This window comes from Nomascus leucogenys, chromosome 12 (genome assembly GCF_006542625.1).
Source record: "Nomascus leucogenys isolate Asia chromosome 12, Asia_NLE_v1, whole genome shotgun sequence".
NCBI classification, from domain to species: Eukaryota; Metazoa; Chordata; class Mammalia; order Primates; family Hylobatidae; genus Nomascus; species Nomascus leucogenys.
In genome coordinates, this window is record NC_044392.1 from 2,489,460 (window position 1) to 2,504,104 (window position 14,645).

General features: G+C 50.6%; 1 protein-coding gene across 6 annotated transcripts in view; it reads right to left on the minus strand.

The window, feature by feature from the left end:
- Positions 1–2,040: 2,040 nt before the first annotated feature.
- Positions 2,041–14,645, minus strand: part of PHC2 (polyhomeotic homolog 2) — a 154,976-nt gene continuing 142,371 nt past the window's right edge. For 3 of the 6 annotated variants that reach the window (XM_030823381.1, XM_030823382.1, XM_030823383.1), the window contains 6 exons: positions 13,069–13,271; positions 11,274–11,403; positions 10,364–10,478; positions 9,088–9,229; positions 7,572–7,848; positions 2,041–3,435 (listed from right to left, as the gene is read on the minus strand). In XM_030823381.1, the coding sequence (XP_030679241.1) occupies positions 3,281–3,435; positions 7,572–7,848; positions 9,088–9,229; positions 10,364–10,478; positions 11,274–11,403; positions 13,069–13,271 (1,022 nt within the window). In that variant the 3' untranslated portion in view covers positions 2,041–3,280. The remainder of the gene's footprint in view (positions 3,436–7,571; positions 7,849–9,087; positions 9,230–10,363; positions 10,479–11,273; positions 11,404–13,068; positions 13,272–14,645) is intronic. The other 3 variants (XM_030823379.1, XM_030823378.1, XM_030823380.1) reach the window with 1 other exon arrangement.

Here is a 14,645-nt window from a genome sequence, read left to right on the forward strand (position 1 = left end):
CAGCGTAAAGTGTAAACAACAGGAATAGCAAATGCCTGTTGCAGGTGCACCCTGCAAACTTGCAGTAGGTTGGAGCTTTTCTTTTTTTTTTTTTTTTTTTTTTTTTTTTTTTTTTTTTGAGACGGAGTCTTGCTCTGTCACCCAGGCTGGAGTGCAGTGGCGCGATCTCGGCTCACTGCAAGCTCCGCCTCCAGGGTTCACGCCATTCTCCTGCCTCAGCCTCTCCGAGTAGCTGGGACTACGGGCGCCCGCCACCACGCCCGGCTAATTTTTTGTATTTTTGGTAGAGACGGGGTTTCACCGTGGTCTCGATCTCCTGACCTCATTATCCGCCCGCCTCGGCCTCCCAAAGTGCTGGGATTACAAGCGTGAGCCACCGCACCCGGCCAGGTTGGAGCTTTTCATCTAAAGAAGATGGATACTCATTGGTGTGAATCAAATTCACCACATCTTTTAGGAGTAGGTTTGGTTCCCTCCCTCTTTGCTACACACGACACACTCAGGTGGGGCCTGGTTTTCATTTTCTTCCATAAAGGGAAAATTAAGGTCCAGAAAGTGAAAAGAACTGCCCAGAGTCCTATAGGCCAGTGGTGCACCTGCGCACGTGGCCTGCACTCCAGCAGCAGGAGAGGAGGCAGCACATGGGGCGTTCGTTCTTGCCTGTGGGCTCCCCAGGGCTCACTCTCCAATCTCAGCATCCTCCTCCTCCCCTGTCAGCTCAGGGTCCTGCCAGCCATTCCCTGCCTCCTGGGACAGGCTTTCCAGTCCCTAGTTCTACCCCCTGGGGATCAACTAATCAGTCTGTTTCTCCTCCAAGAAAGTTACATTTTAATAGGCTTTCCAAAGAGGAGTTACTAAGGTGTGAGTGTTGGTTCTTGAAAGTTACTTTCAAGTAAGTAATTGTCCTTTAGAGACTGTGATTCAGTAGGTTGTGGCCTGACCCTCAAACCACCCCTACCCCTGCTTTTTTAAAAAAAATAGGGTTTTGTCTGTCACCTGGGTTGGGGGTGCAGTGATGCAATCATAGCTCATTGCAGCCTTGAACTCTTGGGCTCAAGCGATTGACCTCAGCCTCCAGAATAGCTGGGATTACAGGTATGCACCACCTTGCCTATTTTTAAATATTTTTTGTAGATATGGGGTCCCCCTATGTTGCCCAGGTTGGTCTCAAACTCCTGGCCTCAAGCGATCCTCCCACCTTGGCCTCCCCAAAGTGCTGGGTTTACAGATGTGAGCACCCATAATCTAAATTTTTAACAGGTGGAAATGGTCCCTTAAGGAAAAATCTGATGAAGGGGGAGGAGCAGTGAGGCCAAGCTGCCCCTTTTCCCCCTCCCCCCATAGATGTGGGGTAGCTTTCACTGCACACAAGAGGGCACTTGGTTATTCTGTGCTTCACCCCAGTCTCATTTCTAGCACAGTGCCTGGTTCAGAGGCATGTGGTCAACACAGGCCACAGTTAGCAGCACACACGTCTAATCCAGCCAGCTCACCTGCCTCTCATTTGCACTTCCACGTTCATGCTTGTGCCTTTGCACTTGTTGCCTTGGTCTGGAATGCCCTTTCTCTTCTTTATTCAAGGCTTAGATGCCTCATCTCTGCCCTAATCATTTTCTATTTGAGCATGCACGTGCTTAGTGAACCAAAGCCATCCCAAGGCTATTCTGGATGCTGTGCAGCTCTATCGAGAGGTGTGTGCTGGAAGATGGGAGAGTCTGGGTTCTGCCCCAGGTGTCTAGAGGCTGCTAGCCCAACAGTCATCATTTCCCAAGTGGGAATGGCGGGTAGGGGAGCGCAGAGCAGAAAGGGCTTCTGGACCCTCTCACTCCAAGGGACACTGTGTGAAGAAAGCTGCTATCTACCTGTGTGAACTGCAGCTGAGGGCACCCTCAAATGACCCAGCCTCAGAAAAGTGTGGCAGATATGCTGTCCACTTAAGGTCCCTTCCCCAGCCCAGGGACCCACCTGTCTCTGTATGGGTGAAAAGTAGCCATTTGGGCCCAGAGACAGGCATTCCTAGGGGAGAAAGGCACCAAAGAGACAGATTTTACAGATTTATTTTTAAAAAACAAAAACAAAGGTTAAAAAAGTCCTTCATTTCCAACCCTGCCTGGGGGTGTGGGTGGGGAATAGAATAAGCTCAGAAGGGTGCCTGCCTCCTTCCTGCAAAGGACACGGCAGGTCAGAGGCAGGCCCTCGCCCTTTCTGCCCTGCCTCCTCCTCAGGTAGCTCAAATTGCTGCTAGGAAGATTTATAGGCAAAGAAGTGTGGGAGTGGGAGGCCAAGTGCTGCCTTCTTCACATCAACAGAAACTCCAGCTGTTCTCTCCCCTTAGAAGTTCTCTGAGCCTCACCACTGGGACTCCCAGGGTGGGCGGGCAGGCAGGCCAGGAGGCTCAGCCCTCTGGGCTATGTTGCTCAGACCACCACAGCTTTCTTAATGCTCTTTGTGAACCAGGAGGGCAGTCAGGGGAACTTCACAGTGCGGGGAGGGGTGTCTGGAAAGGAAACTCTGAAGCGCCATCTCTTTCTGACCTTGCCTCTGCACTGAGGCTGCCATTCTTGGCTATTCCCCATCCTGAGGCTGAGTGGAGTCCAGGACAAAGCACTAAGTGGCTCTTTGCTACAAAACACCTGGAGATGCCAGAGAGTAGCCCTTGGCCTATCTGTCAGTCCAGGCTCCCACACAGTCACACAGTCATACACACAGCGTTAAGGCGTCTGTGCCAGCAGGCACGGCCCGGCTGGGCCCAGCTTCTCTCTCTCCACCTGCAGAGGGTGTAGGGGGAGAACCCTGGCTGCTGCAGAAACAGGCTGAAGGGGGAGAAGCTGACAACGGAAGAGTTAACCAGGCCTGGAGAAAGAAGTGGGAGGAAGGAAGGCAAGGGCTTTCTAGGCCTCCATCCAGGCCTGCTGGCTGCCCTTGAAGTAACCCAACTCAGGTTGGGGAGCCCTGACCATATACCCCCTGGAAAATGGGGGACAGAAAGAGGGGAAGAGAGCGGGGCTAGAGTATTGGGACTTTGGAGGAAGCCAGTGCTATCAATATTTACAAGCATAAAGCCCCATCTTCTGTGCCACCTACCTCTCTGCCCCTCCCACAGAAATGAAAGGCCCCTGAGAGCCATGGAGGAGGTGCCCAGACCTCCTCACCAGCTACGCCCCTAGGGAGAGCCCCTGCCCTCCAACTGGCCCCATTTCTGGGCCCCTCAGGAATGTCTGTCTGGCTCTGCTCAGTCGGGAGGAGGCGCCCTGGGCCAGAATCCTGGCTGCCGCCAGCCCTAGGAGTCCTTGAGCATGCTGATGCGGGCGTAGATCTTCAGGGCGGGCCCCAGCTTGATGTTCATGGCACTCATCAGGTGGTCCTCCTTGAGCAGCAGCAGGGCTTGCCCGTCGATTTCCTGGGCACGGAATTCCTCTGCTATCTCCTGGCAGCCTGAGGGGGTACCACCAAAGATAGTGTCAATCCAAGCCGCCAGTGTTCACCTCTGGCAGCCACTGCATCTAGTTATCTAGATCTAGTTATCTTTATCTATTGTCTCCTTTAGTCCTCATAACCACGCCTTGAGGAAGGCGCCGCTGCTGTTCTTATTTTGCAGCTTGAGAGAGGTTGTGCAACTCACCCACAGCAGCCGTGGTCTGGGCCTCCTCCAATGTGCCACTGTCCAGACCCCTGCTCCGTGAACTGGGCGGACCCATGTCCACTGAGGGGCTCAGGAAGTGACAGCGTGTGATTTCTGAGGCTAGATCATAAAAGGCACAGCAGTGCTCACCTCACTCTTCTGCCTGGTTTACTGCAGAGTAAGCCAGCTACCAGTAAGCCACCCCGGCAACCCTCTGGAGAGGCACGCGTGGACAGCAGCCAAGGCCCTGGTGGTCCCCGGCCTCCTTGCCATGTGAGTGAACCGTGCTGGAAGTGGGTTTTCTGGCTTCAGACCTCAGACACTGCAGCCTGTATAGCGTCTTCCCTGAGACCTCATATCACCTCAAACTCACTGGGTTTGTGGAAGGGAGCAGATAACCTCTCTGTTTCCAGGTCTTCAGACTAAGAGGAACTGGACACCAGGAGCCTCATACCAGGACTGCCCAGCCGAGCCACTCGATTCCTGACCCACATGGCCCTTGAGATGACAAGTGATTGCTGCTTAAAGCCACTGAGTTCTGGAGTAATTTACATCATGGCAATAGGTAACTAATGCAGATTCTGGTACCTGGAAAAGGAGTGCTGACATAAAACAGCTCTATAGATGTGGGCGTGGCCTCAGAACTGGCCACAGGCAGGAGCCGGAAGGACTATGTGGAAAGCTGAGTGTCTGGCTGGGCGCGGTGGCTCACGCCTGTAATCCCAGCACTTTGGGAGGCCGAGGCGGGCGGATCACGAGGTCAGGAGATCGCGACCACGGTGAAACTCCGTCTCTACTAAAAATACAGAAAACTAGCCAGGCACGCTGTGGCAGGCACCTGTAGTCCCAGCTGCTCAGGAGGCTGAGGCAGGAGAATGGCCTGAACCCGGGAGGTGGAGCTTGCAGTGAGCCCAGATGGTACCACTGCCCTCCAGCCTGTGAGACTCCGTCTCAAAAAAAAAAAAAAAAGCTGAGTGTCTAAGGTGCTTTGAGAGACTGTATATAGAAGTCTCATGGTCTTTAGGGAAGCTGCTGGGGGAGGCCTAAAGTGAGGGAACTCTTAGTGGAGATTGGAAGAAACAGGGTCTCTATTATGAAATGAACATTTTGTAAAAATGTGGTTGGTAGCAGAAATGTAAGTTGAATGTACCTCATGAAGTGGGTGGTCTAGCTAAGGAGATTTTCAGGCAGAATGTGGAAGGTGTTGCTTGGCTTCTTACTGCTGCTCACAGTAAAATAGGAGAGAGAGAAGGTAAAAACAAACTGTTCAACATAAAGGAACCGGGATCTGCCGGTTTTAAAAATGCCCAGCCTCTCCAGATGGCACATAATGCTAACTAACATTAAGAAATGGTTTCTAGGCAAAGATCAAATTCAGGGCACAGTCAAGAAAACATGGTCTACAGATTAAACTTAGGATGTGACTTAAATCTTTTGGTTAAGACTTCAGAAAGATCTAAAGTGATGCCTCAAAGAGCTATTCAATCCAAAGGCTCTCGACAGATTTTCTAGGCACGCCTCACAGATCCTCTTTTCACAGCAGGGTTTCTAAGAATGTGAAGGCACCGTCCGTGCTGCCCCTCAGCTTCAGAAGAATACCAATGCAGACAACAGCTTATCCTTGAAGGTAATTCTGGGTGTGGTTTTTGTCTAATGGAATGGACCGCAACAAGATTCCCAGAAAACCCACAATTATTTTAAGAAATACTGAATTACTGATTTTAAGAGTCAAAGGTAGGCCGGGCACAGTGGCTCACGCCTATAATCCCAGCACTTTAGGAGGCTGAGGTGGGTAGATCGCCTGAGGTAAGGAGTTTGAGACCAGCCTGCCAACATGGTGAAACCCCGTCTCTACTAAAAATACAAAGAATTAGCCGGGCGAGGTGGCAGGCGCCTGTAGTCCCAGCTACTCGGGAGGCTGAGGCAGGAGAATGGCATGAACCCCGGGGGGCGCGGAGCCTGCAGTGAGCCGAGATCACGCCATTGCACAATAGCCTGGGTGACAGAGCAAGACTCCATCTCAAAAAAAAAAAAAGTCCAAGGTAATATAAAATAAAAAGCAGGAAGTAGGCTGAGAAAACGACTACACTGAAAATACAGGCTACTTTTCACAGAAAAGGAAGGAGAACTCAGAGGGCAGAGCCAAGACAGATCACTCCCAGGCTTTGAGTCCCAGCTGAGGAAATGCCACCATGAACCCTAGCGGATTTCGGAACTGGAATGGATCAGCGACCATTGTACGCTCCATTTCTTCCCGTTTTGGATGGGCATGTCTGTAATGGTTATCCTATGGCTGTCCCACTGGGCATGGGGTTTGTGGAAGGGAGCAGATAGCCTCTCCCTCTAGTTCTCAGATCTTCAGACTGAGAGGACTTATACTTGAAGAACTGGACCCCAGAAGCCTCATCCATGCCTGGACCTAGGTTCAATGATGAGAGCCTGGACCTCAAACTGATGCTGTCATGGGACCAAGCTGTTGGGGATTTGGTGGGGGTGAGGGTATTCTGCATGAGGAAGGAACACAAATTTCTGGGGGCCATGGTGAACTACATGGCTTGTCTCTGAATGGCTCCCAATAATCCTTGCTTCCCAGTTCATGCCCCTATGAGTCTCCTCTCACAATGATTAAGACTGACCTGTGTGACCAATAAGATATTGTGAAAAATTATAATTAAAAAAATATATTGTGAAAATGCCAGTATGTGGCTTCGGAGGCTACAGCATAAAGGGCACAGTGGCTTCTACCTTGCGCTCCTGGATCCCTACCTGTGGGGACATCCCACTGCCATGCATCTCATGAGAACACTTGAGCAGCCCTCTGCAGAGGCCCACGTAGACAGGAACAAAGGCCTCTTGCCAACAGCCAGCCCAGGGCAAATCACGTGAGTGAGGCACCTTGGAAGAGATCCCACAGCTCTTCAGTATTCACATGACCTCAGCCTGGGCTGATACCTTAATTGCAGCCTCATAAGAGACCTGAGGCAGAACTGCCCAGGAAGCCACTCCTGAATTCCCTACCCACAGCAACTGTGTAATAAAAATTTTGGGGATGAAGAGAGAACATACTGCATTAAGTGACAGAGCCAGAATTTGAACCCAGTTCTGTGTGACTCAGAAGTCTGTGCTCTTAACCACACTGCGGCCTCTGAGAACAAGGCTTGTGGTTGCCACGAATACCTGACCTGGCCAGTGTATGAGTGAGACTGGCAGAAAAACACTAATGCATCCGGGCCCCACTGAAGGCATTTGTGAATGATGTAAGGTTTGCCTCTTACAGCTGGCTCCTAGATCCTGGGCTTCACCACCACTTGTGCTCCACCACGCAGGGCTCTGTGCCATGTCTGGCCATGCCACAGACTTCCCTATCTTCATGCCTCTGCACGTGCGCCCTCTTGCAGTCTCTCCATCCAGCAAAGGCATACTTGTCTACTGTCATTTAGTTTACATTTTCTTAAATTTTTTTTTTTTTTTTTTGGTAGAGACAGGTCTCACCATGTTGCCCTGGCTGGTCTCGAACTCCTGACCTCAAGCAATCCTCCCACCTCAGCCTCCCGCAGTGCTGGGACTATAGGTGTGAGCCACCACACCCGGCTATTTTCTTAATTTTGATGTTCTTGACACATATCCTACACTCTACCTGACTCCCCTCCTCATCTCTCCCAGGAGAGAGACAGTTAATTATATTATCATCTCTGTATTTCACACAGATCACTTCCCATGCCAGAAAATATACAGAATTACAGCTATGGAATATTTATAGTTTGCATTCTATCTATGCTGAATATAAGCAAGCTCTTATAGGCAGGGAGCTCATCTCACTCATTTCTGCACCCCAGTTCCTGAACCTGAGTCATTAACTGAACTACCTAATCCTCCTGGTGGTGGGAGGGTCTCTCATTTTCTCCTTCCTTGCTGTTCCAGGGAGACATGGAATTTCCAAGGGCCTTACCTGGCAGAGAGCGGATGAATTCGTAGACATCTTCTACGTTCCACTTGGTGGGCTCACTTGGCAGGAAGTGGTGTCCCATGCCCACCAGGTCCCGCATATGCATGTCGGGGAGCTCCAGGTCCCGCTGGCCTTGTCGCCGGCGGGAAGTAGATGAGCTGGCTGAGATGGGTGACAAGGGTTCCTCATAGCTTGAGTTATCTGAGCAACGGCTGGAGTCTTCCTGGCTGTGTGTTAGCTGCAAAGCAGCAGTAACCGAAAGGGGCACAGTGCCTGTTGGCTGGGAGCAGAGAGTTTTCTTCAGGATGGGGGAACAAACCATCTCTAGCAGCAGTGATGGACAAAGGAGGTATTTCTCCTTTTTCTACTTGGCCTACTACTACATGTCTGAATTCCCAGATCTAACAGCATCTTCCATGCTGTCCTGTCTCCTACCCTAGGCAGAGTTAGTCCCTCTCAGTATTGTAGTGTGTACCACACAATACTGCAATTATCTTTTTTCTTTTTTTTTTGAGACGGAGTCTCGCTGTTGCCCAGGCTGGAGTGCAGTGGCACGATCTCGGCTCACTGCAAGCTCCGTCCCCCCGGGGTTCACGCCATTCTCTTGCCTCAGCCTCCCGAGTAGCTGGGACTACAGGCGCCCGCCACCTCGCCTGGCTAATTTTTTGTATTTTTAGTAGAGATGGGGTTTCACTGTGTTATCCAGGATGGTCTCGATCTCCTGACCTCGTGATCCGCCCGCCTCGGCCTCCCAAAGTGCTGGGATTACAGGCGTGAGCCACTGCACCCAGCCGCAATTATCTTTTTCTAAACGTTGAGTTTTAAAGCAGGGCTCTGAGTTCTAGGAGGTGATCACAGAGCCACTTGAAATGGCATGTAAAATTTCTTCTGTATGTACATTTTGGACCATAACTTTGGACCATTCTTAAGGAGGTTTAAGACAAAAACAACAGGCAAAATTATACATAAGGTTATGAAACATCACACCATGCTGTGGAGTTCCTTTAAGGCGAGACTGTGTCCTTACAGCCTAGTGCCTAACAGAGTTTCTGGCATACAGCTGGTGCTAAAAAATATTTAATGACTGAATACCCATGTTCCTGGTAGAGACCTTCAAGAACTCTGTGCTTTCGTGTTCAGGGAGGCAAAAAGGTGGCAAAACAAAGGGTGGAGGCTGCCTTCTCACCCAGCCCTCCACGTAAGGCAGGAGGTTACCTGAGCAGCCCAGGGGACACCCCATTTCCGTGGCCCCAGAAGCCAAGGATGGAGGCAAACTGGAAGGTGGGGTGATGTTGAGGCAAGGCCACGGAAGGGGGCAGGGAACATTGTAGGCACCCATGGGTCTAAATGAAGGGACCTACTGGGGTGCAGAAGGCTCGACTGGACAGGTCTACAAGGAATGAGAGCACAGCAGAGTGCGCTGAAGTCGGCAGCTGGAGGGGACCGTGGTGTCGAGGGCCACGGAAGGGAAGCTGTGGGGACTGTGGGGATGGAGCTTCAGGCTCTGCCGGCCTCTTACCTGCTTCTTGGTATCCTTGGTAAGTGGTGGCAGACTGGCTTTGCTGGCCCGACGGCGGTTGTGGGTCGCAGCTCCTGCCTTCTGCAGCTTGCTCCGGTCTGAGTGGAAAAGTCCCACCCGTTTGGTGCATCCCACGTTGTACCTTCAGGGACAGGGGAACAGGGGATTTCACAGCAGTCATTGTGCTTGTGGGCCGTAGGCAGAATGAGCACAGCCAAGCTGTCTGACAAAATTTGAGTCCATCTATTGGTTCAGATCCTAACTCCATCACTAACTACTACTGTGTGACTTTGGGTTTAAGTCACTTAAGCCCTGACCCTCCGTTTCCTTATCTGGAGTTGGGGGTAATACCACTCATTTTCTAGGTCTGGTCTTACAACATGAGATAATGTCTGTAAAATGTTTGAGACACCTGGACTTGGACCAGGGAGGGAGCTCACACCTGACTTATTCCACTATAAATGTTACCCTGTGGCGGGAAACTACTGTCCACTGTCCTGCTGGGGAGTGGCCTGGCTGCCCTGACAGCCTGAGGGGAATGAGGGCTGAAGATAGCTGAACTCTAGCTTGGCATGCAGAGCACCTCTGTCTGGGACCTAGAGATTTCTTCTCTTCTGGGATTTCAGGGCTTCAAGGTCAGCTGCTGCTTCCATTCTGGTACAAAGACCACACACGGCTTTAGAGTTGGACAAGCCTCAATCCCCAGGCCCATGGCTTATTAGCTATGTCATCTGAGGCACTACTACTCCTCTGTGCTTTGGCTTCCTAACCTGTATAAAGGGGACAATAGTAATACCTGTCTTGGGAGTTATTTTGAAGATGAGATAATCGTTATCAATTGACTGGCACAGTGACTAGCACACAGCAGGTTCCAGGAAATGACAGTGGTTTTTATGATGACCATTAGTGATCTATGCTGGGCGAGAGCTCACCAAGGGAACACTATAGCTGTGGTTCTGGGCAAGGCTTGCCCTAACAAGGCAGGGGCTGTCAAGGCTTGGAAATGCGAATGGGTGCGAATGGAGCCCAGGAGGGCCAGCCGAGCCAAAGCACTGCGGCTTTTCCTTGGACTCCCGCTGCTCTCTCCCACCTGCTCTTAGGGGTTCTGGCTTCTCGTGCTTGTTGAATTAGGGATGCCATCCTGCTTCCAGGTGGGTCGAGGAACTAGGAAACTGAAGAAGCCACCCCTATGGGCCTCCTGGGGTAGACTATTAATGGCAAGAGGTGGGACATAAAGTGCAGTCCTGAGGAAATGGAGGGGGCTGGGGCCACTCACCTCTTTGCACAAGCCATGGAACAGAAGCGCTTGGAACGCTTGAACTTATAGGCAAAGTCCACCCGGCCACAGAGCTCACACTTGAGTTTGAGGGGAGCACCCTCCTCTTTGGATTCTGAAAAGTATAGAAATGGGGAGGGTGGAGAATGAGAAATTCCTGCAGGACTGTGGCCAGCCCCACCTCAGGGCCTCCCTACTCCATCCTGCCTGGTTCTCCTGCCCCCACAGCTGTGACATGCGGTATCATGCTAGCGTGGAAAATGCCAGTGGTTCTCACCCCTGGAATGTACTCAAGGGTGTCTGGGGATGCCCCTTGTATACTTGACATTTTTTCTTCCACGTGGTCTGAGGCTGAGGCAAAACACAGGTGGGGAAGAATCAGCATTAAATGACTGTGGACCCCAGGAAATACTCCGGATGCTGTCACAGCTGCTCTGCTGGCATCATCCCACCTTCATCTATGCAGCTGGCTGCTGACCCAATAGAAGACCTCAGAAGCCCACGCTCCTGCAGCTGTGCAGCCCTCAGTGCTTCATGTGGAAAAAGCAGCCTTGCCTGGCCTCTGCCGTGACCCAGAGTTGGCCCCAGTCTCAAGGCACGGACGAAGGGCAGGACTTGCCTGGGGCCACTCCTACAGTCATGCCAAAAACTTGCCAATGATTCCCACAGGAAAAGCCATTCTTGGGATCCTGTGGTTGGCTGGAGGGGGATTAGGGGAGCAGAGGACACATGGTTCTCCTGATTTCCCCTATCCCTCTTTTTGAGGGAAGGAGGCTGAGGAGGTGCTGGGGGAAATGTTTACAGGCTCACTGGCTCAGGGTTCCTCTGGAGAAAGAGGAGAGGAAGTGTGTGAGGCCTGCGTTTCCAGCCATGCTGGGAGGCCGAGAGAGTCAGGGTCTGGGATGCCCACCTTGCAGATAGGGCTCCTCCATCTCCGAGTCGGTGGTGGTGGTGTGGTCCTGCTGTGGAAGCTTCTCAGGCAGGAAGCCCTGTGCATACTTCTTCTTGAGATTCCCCACCAGCAGGGACGAGCGTCCCACCTAGAGGACAGGTGACACAGAGGCCGTGAGGGTCAGGTGGGAGTGGCTTCCTTGCTATCCATCCTCATCACAATTACACGTATAAAGTATCCAAGCACAGAGGCCAGCCCTACTCAAACCTTCCCCCATGTCATCATCCAAGTGTGCTGGGCTCAAGGCCCTATTTTGCTGGTTGGCTCATGAGGTAAGATGCTAATGGGCAAAGTACAGGGATGGCTTCTGTCCAGGACCAATAGATGGCTCAGGAGATTAGGAAAATGTCTATTCCAGTAAGAGTCTAAGGGCTGAGATCAGGTTTCCCACAGTGCCAGATCAAGCACCAAGACCCAGTACCCACGCACCTCCAGGCAAGGACAGAGCGGAGTCTGTGAGGCTGTACATACGCGAGAGAGAGAGAGACTCAGCACCCGTTTTCTGATTTTTTACTGTTCGCCCAAGCCAGAGGTACAGGCCGCCACAGAGGACAGCAGGAAATAACGGACCCTGGGCCACAGAGCCAATGACCTCTCAGTTGTCAGAACCCCAGAGCAGCTTATTTACGCATTTGGATCTCCTTTTGTGACCTTCGTTTAGGCAGCCTGATAGCCAATCACGTGGCACCGACTCTAGGGCGATGCTGGGGGTGCTATGCAATCTGCCTCCACCCCATGAGATCAGGTGGTTCCTAGTGTCACTCTAGGGGGCCCAGTCTAACAGGGAAGGGATGTAACAGAGCTAGAGCCACTTCTAGCTAAGGTGTTCCAGGCAGATTTCTTTGCCACTGGCCTTGGACAACCTCCAGTGGGAAAGAAGACAAGAAGCTATGTGTCTTTTGGCATTTTACTGGAGCAATTCACCCATCGCAGTTAATCAAGCTCTGCGTCTTCTGCAGACTAATCAAACCACTCGTGGAACCAAAGAATGAGGAAAAGGCAGATGGTATCCCAGAAAGGTGTCTCCCCAACAGCCACTCTTCATCAGAACAGAGGCTGGTGTGCCCCTGGCTCTGGGCTCCTCCACGCCCACAGGGCAGCACCACTGTCTCCAGTGCACACTGCACAGAAGCAGCTCTGGGTGCTTTGGTCAATAACCCATCTTCGTGGCTCTTGGATATTTCCTGTTAGTCTTAGGCTTCCATTGTGACCTTTCTGAGTGCCCCTCAATCTCATTAACTCCCCTTTCAAGGCTCTGTCCCCAGAAAACAAGCCTCAGGTTGTGACCCTGTTCCCTCACATTCGTTTCTGATACACGTATCTTGAGAATTCTGTTCTGTACAATTCCTTTTGTTCCTAACTGGCCAAAGTTTTGCCATTCAGAGGTTTTGGCATTCAAAACTCAATGAAATCTAATTTCCCAAAACCCATTATCTCTCACCAAATATCTCACAGTGAACTCCCTTTTAACCAAGGGTTCACACATCATCAGGCAGGGACACACCTGAGCTTGTGTGGGAAACTTCTAACCAAGGGTCTTGCCAATTATTCCTGTTCACTGACCCCCCTCTTCTGGACCTTGGAAAGATAATCCTAGAAAGAAATGGCTCTATATTCTTTGGGGGAGGAAGTTAGCAAGGAAAGAGCAAATTGTTCACATTTTCAGAAATTTTACATGGAAATGTAAAAATATGCTAAGACACATCCAAAATATACTTAAAAAAAAAACAAGGGGAAAAGAAGTAATCCGTACCGGGAAAGGCTCCGCCCCCTCCTGGATCACAAACCCTTCGATAACATGCGTCAGGATTTGGGGTTTCACAATGGCCTGTGGTGGTTTATTCTCACCATTCTGGGGGGCAGTGCCGGCGATGCTGGAGGCAGAGTTTCCGTTCCCTGAGGTCATGCCGGGGCTGCTGAGGTCGGTCAGTGCATGAACAATGCCCTGCCCTGTCTCTGCACGAGAGAGAGTAGGAAGACAAAGCAGGGGAGATCAGAACCAGAGTCCACGCCCAGGGAGGGACAGCAAGGACTCAAACTGCGCCTGCCTTTTTCCGTGGGGCCAAGCGACAATGCAAATCAAGCAGTCCCCTCCCCTCAGTGACCCATTTAAAAGTGGCACAGTTTCAATGGACACATCACCAAGTATGAGTATGGTCAGTTCCACAACAACGCATGCAGCTAATCAGCTAGCAGTGTTTCTTCATTTCCCAACTGTGCTATGAACAGTTAACCTGGTTAAACAGACAGGAATTCTATCTTTGAGGAGTTAAGACCTTGGTCGATACTGATTTGAACAAATAAGGTTAATACTCAGTTTGAAGGAGAAAAGTATTCAAGGTGACATCTAAAACCAGGACAAGAAGCTGAGCTAGGTATAGGGCTTTGAGTGTGGTGAAGAGAGGTTAAATGAAGCTTCTACGAGGTTCCTTAGAGGAGGGATTTTAAGAGCCCTGTGAAATGTCAAAACACTGAACCTCAGAAATTGATGCCAAGGGAATGTGGGTGCTGAACCCCAAGTAAACACTATCATGTAGATTTGACTATTCAGAGACTGGTCATCTGGGGTCAGTGCATTGAAATATGCAGAAATTCCATTTCTCTGCTAAGAAGGCTGCTAGGCAGAGCTGAGATTTTCTCTGCTGTTTCTGCTGAGCTGAGTGCTCTCAAAATCAGTCCTCATGCCCAGATGTCAGCTTCTTATCTAATCTGATCCTCACCAAATCATAGATCCTCTGTCTCTCTGTGGAAAACCTTTCCTAATTCTCCTTCCCCGTGGGCCTGCTAGCCTTCTTCTAAAAGACCTAACAGAGTGCTCCAGAAAGTGAGATTAGATGCCAATACACAACCACACCACAGTGAACTTCCTCTCTTCCACTTCAAACGGCATCTCTCATGAGCTGTCTCACTGTCTTGGACGTGCAAGACTTCACCTCCTCACTTCTGTAACTCTCTCCCGCCCCCTTCCCAGCGCTGTTCTCTACCACCACCAACTGCCCCGTAAGCTGAGGCTGCCTTTAACCTGGAACTTCCTAAAAAAGAAAAAAAGAAAGAAAAAGCCATTTCTTTATTGCAACAAGTCCATTAATATAAAGCATAGCCCAGTGAAGTATGAGTGATATATACTTTAAAAATGATTTCAGCACACTTAAGTAATTTTTGCATAAAACTTTACATAAAGATGCTCATATTTCATGTTAAAGATCCATAATGATACCACCACAGAATAGGAATTCTTTGTGCTTAATTATATAGTATGGAAAGGTCAAAACAGACACGTTTTCTCACATCTGTAAGCTCAGCACTTTGGGAGGCCGAGGCAGGTGGATC